Source organism: Dreissena polymorpha, chromosome 14 (genome assembly GCF_020536995.1).
Source record: "Dreissena polymorpha isolate Duluth1 chromosome 14, UMN_Dpol_1.0, whole genome shotgun sequence".
Taxonomy (NCBI): Eukaryota; Metazoa; Mollusca; class Bivalvia; order Myida; family Dreissenidae; genus Dreissena; species Dreissena polymorpha.
Window position 1 is genome coordinate 41,011,081 of NC_068368.1, and position 9,504 is coordinate 41,020,584.

Genomic DNA, 9,504 nt, shown 5'->3' on the forward strand with positions numbered 1-9,504 from the left:
CTATGAAAAACAGTTTGTTCGTTGAAAAGTAAAATTCGTTCTGTAAATTCGGCAATTCGCTTTGTAAATCTTAAAGTTGTTTTGTGTTTACAAATGTTTATTATGTGCTTATGGCACTTCGCTATGAACAAGTGTTTTTCGAGTAAGTGAAAAATTGTTCTGTATATTAGACTGGTCGTTTTGTGCATTTTACCGTTGTTCTATATAGATTATGTTGTTCTATGTGTGCAACTTTGTAACGTATCCTTATCGCAGTTCATTGTGTACAATCCTTACCGTTATCTCGAAATGACTACACGTTCTGCGAACACAACCAACTGTTCTGCAAATACTGTAATGTGTTCTGTACATACCCATTATTTACCTGTATTTGTACATAACCTTCAACCAAAATATTAAAAATGGAGGCAATGGAACGTGTTTTAAGAAGCGTTAACTTGGATGCACATTTTTTTAAATTCAGGAGCGAAAAAATAACCCCTGACATTATTTGTAAACTGACAAGGAAAGACTTTGTTAATCTTGGAATTAATAGTAATGCAGATATGGTGAGATTACGTGTTGAATGTATCCCATTTGGAAAAAAGAACAAGGTGTTTAAGTTCGAAATAACAAAGGATATGATTCATACATTGTTGGAATCGGGCTTTACTGTGAAAGATATGGCTAAAATGTTGGATGTATCAGAGAGAACAGTGTTTCGCCGAATGAGTCAGTTCAACATATATGTGCACAGTTTTACTGATATTGACAACCAAACGCTAGACAAGTATGTCAGAGAGCTTATTACCAAGTATCTTCGCTGCGGAGAGAAAATGATAGGACAGATACTTCGTGTGAGAGGAATAAAGGTACTCGTACATTTCTCTTACTTTCATTTACGTTATTTCCAAATATACTTACTATACTTATGTTACCTCTATGCCCCTCTGTGCATGTTGGAAAGCAGTCTATGACCAGGAAGTCTTATATTGATTCCGAGGAAATTATATACGTGTGCAGCTATAATGTAACTGAATTACGGATACCCATCAAGTACCCAAAGCTCTGCCCATACTTTTCAGGCCCGTAGGAATAGTGAGTGCACCTAGCCCAAAAATGTACTATCATAGATTTTAGAATTGATGTTAATTTGAGTTGATATGTTCATAGATTTATGTTTCTATTTTACCTTTTTGGAACGCGTGAAACATTGTCAGAGCACACCAGAGCCATCTAGAAATAGACATTTTCTTGAGGGACCCACCCCCTAGAAAGACTGTGCCCCTTCAATTACATTGTCCTTCCTACGGGCCTTCTTTTTACTAAAAAGCTATGTCTAGTAAATATGGGCCATTCCATGAGATAATCGGATATAGTGACATCAGAGTAAAGTGCATTTGTTTGGAATTGTGTTTGATCAGGTCATATACAAAAGCATTCTAGTAAAAATACGTCGATTACTCTTTCTATTCCTACATTCACGTACTCTCACCATAGAAGGCCCACTTCACACAATTGTTTTCAAGCTACTGACTGCTTTCCCATATGAAACCTACCCAATGCAGCCCGTGGTATATACTAATTCTAGACACGCATCAATAGCTCAGTCACTTTTGAGTTTCTTTGCATAGGGTTTTACATCGTGTCTCCATTATTTCAGTTATATTGAGCTACCCGGCTCATTAGTGACTAGATTGATAATCTGGATAGAAATATCGAACTTCCGCAAGTCAGCCGGTAGAATTCTTTCACGAAAATCCGAAATGGTCGCAAGCGGGCATTGCCTTGTGATTTCAAATCAAGTACATTAATAACTAGTGCACGGAGGCCTCAGGGTCAGTCGGTAGTGTCTGAGTCTAAATACATGGGTTGGATGTTCGAAATACGACTTGGCCGGCCAACATTCTCTCTGACGTTTAATGACGGGATTTATTCGTCTAACACCACTAAACTTCTGTATTCACGTGGACAAAGCAGCCATTGGCTTGGAAATAATATTTTGCATTACTGGTAATGAAATACAAGGGCCATTGATATGGTACTTGTCGCCGTGATATAATCGATAGAATCTCCACAAAGGCGTAACCCCAAATCCCCTTTCAATATTAATATCCGTGTGTTGCTATTCCTGATCCATTATCATTCAGTTTTGCTTGAAAAAATTTGCAAAGACCGTAGTCAATGCACATAGTATTTAGATGATTGCTTGTCGGTATTATCTAGCTGAAAAAAATGCATATATATCCTGTGCAAAAAATATTTTCGATTATGGATTCTTGGATATTTCTGCATATAGTTCAGTCATATGCATAAGCAAACGAAGCAAACAATATGTCACCATATATTATAATTAGATATATAGTGTTATTCCACTATTAATATATAAAGCAGGCGATAAAGGAAAAAATACAGTCCGAAAAGATCCAGTTGCGATCATGACAATTTCAAATTGAACCTGTCATAATTGTCATTGGAAATGCCGACATGCGTGATTGACTTTGGTGAATGTGTTGATGAGGTCAGCAGTATCATATTTCAAATTCGTAAAGTTCATACTGCTTGATCGACTAAGATCCAAAATAGTGAGTTGCCTTCCCTGGAAACAGACTACTGAACCATGTCCCTTATAAAGAGACAATTTAACATCTTTTTTGCAAAAGACAATTTCAAGATAGAGTCGGCTCTCCTATTGTATTGATTTATTTTACAATCATAAGACAGATTATTTATACTGTATTACCTTGGTGATTAGAAAGCTACCCATTGTAAATGATAGGTGGAAAAGAAAATGTTAAAATGTCTCTTACTAACAAGACTATTTTGCACTCCGTACAGGTAAAGAGGTCCCAATTAAGAGAACGACTGCACATTGTCGATAAAGAAGGGATTCAAGAGAGACGCCACAGACGTTTGCACAGAAGAATCTACAACGTGGAGGCCCCAAATTATGTATGGCACATTGATATTAATCACAAGCTAATTCGATGGAGATTCATTATTTCTGGTGGTGTTGATGGCTTCAGTCGTTTTGTTGTTTTTCTTAAATGTATCGATAACAACAAGTCCAAAACAGTATACGGCTGCTTCAAGGAAGCTGTTTCAAAATATGGGATTCCAAAGAAAGTTCGAACAGATCAAGGAATGGAAAATCTTGATATTGCCAGATATATGCTGGATAACGGTTATGGAATGATAACAGGCAAAAGCGTTCATAACCAGCGTGTTGCGAGAATGTGGAGGGATGTGTACGAAGGTGTTCTGTCTTACTTCCATGACCTTTTCTTTTATATGGAAGAGGAAAGTATTCTAGATCCTCTGGATGAGCGCCACATATACGCACTGCATTTTGTTTTCCTTTCGAACATAAACCATAAACTTGACACGTGGAATGAGGCGTGGGCAAACCACAGATTGCGAACTACTTCCATGACCTTTTCTTTTATATGGAAGAGGAAAGTATTCTAGATCCTCTGGATGAGCGCCACATATACGCACTGCATTTTGTTTTCCTTTCGAACGTAAACCATAAACTCGACACGTGGTATGAGGCATGGGCAAACCACAGATTGCGAACTGTTCGTTATACTCCTAAACGTTTGTTTTTAGCAGGAGCAATAAACGTAAATACAGACCGTCCTTCTCAAACAGCAGACGAAGCAGATACCGTAAATGCTAACCAGCTATTACATGAGTCCAGGCCGATATTTCAGCAATCAATATATATTGTTTCTCAACAGTGTCAGCAGGAGTTGGAACATTTAGATACAGATTTTGAGATTTCTCGATCCGGAGTCCAGATTTTCATTCAAGCTGTACACATTATATTAAGACATGACAGTTTTCCAAACTAATAGAAATAAATGTATGACACTGTTCTTTTTCATGATTGTAAAACTCAGAATGGTTATTTCGCCAATTGAATTTGTAAACCGTGTATCAAGCACAATGAGGTGTTAATATAGCTTACCAATAGTTCCTCAAAATACTCTTATGGTCCAAACAGATCACTGTGTCACTGTAATACTAAACTAAGTGATTGAAAAGTAAACAGCATTTAACTGAGTGTTGCACTGATCTATTAATATACCATAAGCGAAAGGCAGTCGATGGCATTAAGGCTGATGCCGCCTTTATGGGAAATGATCATTGATTATAAAAGTGTACACACACACTTCAATGCCAAATTAAAGTACTGATAATACTATGAGAAGGTGATGTTTGAAGTTATTACGGACTCGGTGTTGTTTTTGACAAGACTTGTATAATTTGACGGTTCAGATAAAAAAACTGAGTATAGGAACATTAACTAATCATAAGCAAATGCTAATTTTCTATCATTTGCTCGATACTGCAAATAAACATATTTATGGTTCAAACACAGATGCTGTCACATTATAATTATTTAGAAATACAGAGATGGCCCCATGTGATAAAACATACACGATTGCTGATGTATGTTGGCTATGTTTGTTCTTACGCACCCGAACCTTTGGTTCTGGCGGCATATTAAAATCGCACCGTCCGTTAGTTAGTTAGTCCGTCCCTCCGGTTTAGTTTCCGCTCAATAAGTCAAGCAATTGTCATCAGAATGTGCAAGGCAATAGCATCTAGGTCAAGTTCGATTGTCGGCCAAATTGACCCAGACACTCCAGAGTTACGGCCCTTGAATCATCGTAAAATTTGGTTTTTTCATGTTTCCGCTCAATAACTCGAGCAAATGTCATAGGATCTTCGCCATACTTCATGAAAATGTAAAAGGCAATAACACCTAGTTCAAGTTCGACAATCGGCCAAGTTGACCCAGACACTCCTGAGTTACGGCCCTTAAATCATCGTAAAATTAGGTTTGTTCTCGTTTCCGCTCAATGACTCAAGCAATTATCATCGGATCTTCACCAAACTTCATTAAAATGTGTAAGGCAATAAAATCTAGGTTAAGTTCGATAATCAGCCAAATGTACATTGAATCATCAAAGAATTGCGTTTCCGCTCAATTACTCAAGTAATTGTCATCGGATCGTCACCAAACTTCATGAAATAAGATCTACGTCGAGTTACAAAATTCCGCCAAATTGACTCAGACACTCCTGAATTACGGCCCTTGAATCAAGGAAAAAAAAATGTCTTTCTCGTTTCCACTAAATAACTCAAGCAATTGTCATCGGATCTTCACCAATCTTCATGAAAATCCGTTAAGCCATAAAATCTAGGTCAAGTTCGATAACCAGTTAAATTGACCTGGACACTTCAGAGTTACGGACCTTAATTTATAGCAAAATTTGCCAAATATATAAGCCATTTGTAATGGTACTGATATCATACATAAGTGACAAATATCCTGTTTTCACCTAATGTTTCCATCAAAGCATCTTCCTATTATCAGAGCATCTTCGGGGACATGTCTTATCCTTCGGAGACAGCTCTTGTTTCAGTTTATGTTTCCTTCATTTAAACAATTATACCCTAGTTTTGTAACGGATTGGATTAACTCGTAGATATTAAGGGGAACTTGATTCTATGACATATTTCAGTTTGTTTGAATGTTGTAGTATGGCTTTCTTACAATTGTTCAGTTATTCCTTCTCAACATTTCACCTACTCACGATTCCTACGTTGCAAACGTATACTTCAATACGAATACATGCCTTATCAAAGGACACTCTATCGTAAACTGGTAAAAGTCGGAATCCTTCCTCGATTCATTCCCGTTTTTTAAAATAAATAGCCCACGTGATGCATATCTAATAGAAAACGATTGATGAAATGCAAATAATAGAATAAACAAATCTATATATTCAAAAAAGAATTTGTAACATTAAACAGTTTGTAACTTAATGTCAATTACAATCAATCTTTGATAGTGTGTGCATGCAAAAATGAGCATGTTCAAACTCTTGTCCTAAAGAAATATATAGAAGGATTATTATCAAAATTTGAAAACTTTTTATAAACTGGGTTTTTCAAAGATAAGAAATTTCTATTTCACTGCAATGTTGTGATTTTCCGTCTGCAGTGCTCTAAAGTGCTTTAAATATATTATTTTCGAAGTTTGCGCTTTGGTTCCTGCAGGGTCATATATGCGTCTTGCAGCAGACGGTATTTGAAAAGCTTATGAGATAAGGAGACATTGTTCATAATGGCGGATTTCTCATTTCATAACATTTTCAACTGCTAATTATGTATAAAACAACCCATCTGTTTTAACGTCTTGTGTTGCAAATTCGTAACAGGTACGAGTGACTTAAGTTTATTGAGCACCCCTGCCTATTCTTTTTTTTAAATTATTTTACAAAAAGAATAAACAAAAAGAAAGCATTTTAATAAGCATGCAACTTTTAACTCAATCTAAAACACTACACACGCAAATCTTTCAACAGTCACGTCACTGAAATACTATGGTAAGTGCTTTTAAATTTATAAGTACTTACCGTCGTATTGCACTGAATTACTATTGAACAAATATGCAATTAGACATATGCAGATTAATCAAATAGGAACTTGAATAATTGACAAGAGAACAAACAAAACATGGAAACAGAGAACCATATCTCGTTATTCTTCTGAAGAGTATCTTACACTGCAAATACAAAATGAATGTAAAAATGCCAATTTGTTGAAGTGCATAGTCATTCATGCATAAAATAATTAAATGTGAAAACTTATACTGAATACACTATGGTTGTCTGGATTTACACCGTGGCTGTATTATCTCAAGTAGTTCTTATCCCCTGTCTCACACATTTGATCAAATTTATTGCAGTCCAAAATAGTCATTTGAGAAGGCATAATCATACAGATTGAACAGCTCGGTGTCATTTGGAATAGCCGCAGTCTCGGAGGGAATGGTCAAATTTAAGCGGTTGATACATGTATTGGCGGATGGCAAAAATGGTTGGTTTTCTGAGAAGTGGATGGATGGCTTTAACGAAAATCCCAACACAGGCTCTTCTTCTGTTCCAGTAACAAATTTCAGCACCTTTCCAAGAGTAACTGGCTGCCTACGTCCACCTAGAAAAATAAACGACACTTTAATTTTCCGGATGAAACACGATCAAACAGAACACGGTGTATTTTTTTAAGCGTTCTCCGAGCTCGGTTATTTACTCTTAAAGTATTTTAATTTGTGAAAACTGTTCCCCTTCCGAATCGGGTTTTCTTTTAACTCAACAACGGCCAATGGTCCGTAAAGTCACTTTAATTTTTATTATGCGTGACTGTTTCACGTGAAAATTCCAGTTCATTCACGGACCACTGGTTGTTGTTTAGCTATATAGTCATCTACTCATCTTTCCCAGCAGACGTTGTTTGAATACAATGCGACAGAAGAAAAAATCTGCTGGCGCTTTATTATGATATTATATCAATAAACATTTGCAGCAAGTTTCACTAGATCTCATAATATGTAGGCCCTAACTAGTGATGAACAAGTTTTCCTTTGTCACACACATTTAAGTAACATTTAGTCTGGTATAACGGTATATCACCATTTGCATTATAAATAGTATAAAACTACCGCTATAACATGCGTGATCTCCTGGTATTCTATCGGAGATTTTCATTTCGCAATATGGTACTGAGATATTTATATCATGCGATGGGGAATTCATTTCTGTGCATTTTGGTGTAACATACTTGATTTTTTTGTAAAACGCTGCAGTTAAACGGGCAGAAAACCATATCACAACACGAAAATCGTAAATTTGACCCTTCGTTCTTAGTGCAAATTAACGACGTCATTTGAATAAATCTCATCCACCAAAGTTTAAGGGGTGTTTACATATCGACGATAGAAAATTGTATTTCTTTGAACATGGTTTAAACGCAATATCTCTAGAACCAGTTGTCCGAATTCAATAACATTTTCAACAGATTAACAGAAATTTCGATGCGCACACACTGATACTATGTGCTTATACAAAATCAAATGCGCGAGTTATGATATTTTGGTCCAAACGCAAATTTTCATGATATTTCCAAGTTATATGAACAATTGTACAGATAACCAAAATATTTGTATATCATTTTGTAGGCGCTATTTTGCCGAACATTTTGATATATGTGGTTGGAAATGTATTTTCTATTTCTTCGTGATACCAGTATTATACTCGCAAAACATAGTCGAAACAAGCAAATCGAGGTTGTCGCTTTAACACGGCAAAACATATCGAGCTAATGTCGTCAAACCTACGTCATATTTACAATTTAATTTTCAAAATTCTTAGAATCCTGAATTGTTGAAGGTCATGATGAAAAATAAATGGACCGGGGGGATTCCGACGGGTTTTTTCTCTGTTTCGTTAAATGTTTAAAAATCTCTTAGCATTAATTCCACATTAAAAACTGACCATTATGATTTTTAATATATAGATTATCTAAACATAATATTATGACAAATGTCATCTTATTTGTATTGTTTAAGTCCTGTGAGGATATAGATCTACATGATACATCGGCTTGTTAAACCTCAACATGTTTTCAGTCATGTACCCTTTAGAAGGTCGAAATAATGTGTCACTAACCTTCGCCACTTTCCTTTAATTTTTCCTTTAATCGAACTCGATCTCCTATTGTATTGACGCCTAAGGCGGACAGTTCTTCATCAGTCAACTTTTTGGCTTCTTCTAATGATATTTTATTGGCCCTGAAATTGTGCCACAAATACCCGAGGCCAACTTCTTCAAGTGCAGCCTTCATTGCTGCGCGCTTTAAGACTAGACGGGTCAATCGGGAATCCTCGACTAATTCCATATTTCCCGCCAATTTTACCACAGAACGGAGTGTAGTTTGCACATAACCAAGTTAAGAGCAGTCATAACGACCTGGTTTTCAGACAGAACGGTGATTCCAATAATGCGCAGAACGAAGTGCGAAAATCAGAAGACGATTTGTAATATCGACAGAACGGTTTATTAAATGCAGAAAACGAAAGTACTAATTGCATAAAACAAAGTGGTAGTTTTATAGAAGTATAAGTGCGTACAACCAATTTAAATCTGTACAGAACTAGTTGTATAATGCACAGTACAACACGTAATACGTACATAACAAATTTGCAGAAGTACAAAACAACAAGCTCTTTGCAAAGAATAACATGTTTTGTGTACATAACACAATAAGCTTTATACGGAATAGACTTATAAACACACAAAACAACATGCACAATATACAGGACGGTATTGTTTTTGTACAGAACAGTTTTTGATAAGGACAAAATACAATGCGTTGGTCACTAGACAACTTGCTGTTTAGACACAACGATATTTGAACTGTACATAACGGTTTTAGATATGCAGACAACGGAAATTATAACATAAAGACAACTACATAACGGAGTGTGTATTGCACAGAACAAAGTGCGCTTTGTAGAGAACAACAATAAAATCGGATAAAACCAATTGAAATATGTACATAACGATTTGTATATTGCACAGCAAAACTCGTCATACATACATAACGCATTATCTAAAGCACATAACGATGTGTAATTTGCACAAAACAAAAAGTTTTTTGTACAGAGCAAAG

The 9,504-nt window shown here is 36.0% G+C and overlaps 2 protein-coding genes across 2 annotated transcripts; one reads left to right on the forward strand and one right to left on the reverse strand.

The window, feature by feature from the left end:
• The first annotated feature begins 38 nt into the window (after positions 1–38).
• On the forward strand, positions 39–3,805 carry LOC127857159 (uncharacterized). The gene is made up of 2 exons (XM_052393563.1): positions 39–851; positions 2,818–3,805. The coding sequence occupies exons 1-2, from the start codon at positions 402–404 to the stop codon at positions 3,445–3,447; spliced, it is 1,080 nt and encodes a 359-aa protein (XP_052249523.1). The 5' UTR covers positions 39–401; the 3' UTR covers positions 3,448–3,805.
• Positions 3,806–6,515: 2,710 nt separating this feature from the next.
• On the reverse strand, positions 6,516–8,881 carry LOC127857163 (uncharacterized). Its single transcript, XM_052393569.1, has 2 exons — positions 8,502–8,881; positions 6,516–6,990 (listed from the first exon to the last, which is right to left on the reverse strand). Exons 1-2 carry the CDS (start codon positions 8,728–8,730, stop codon positions 6,734–6,736), a joined length of 486 nt encoding a protein of 161 aa, XP_052249529.1. The 5' UTR covers positions 8,731–8,881; the 3' UTR covers positions 6,516–6,733.
• Between the last annotated feature and the right edge of the window lie 623 nt (positions 8,882–9,504).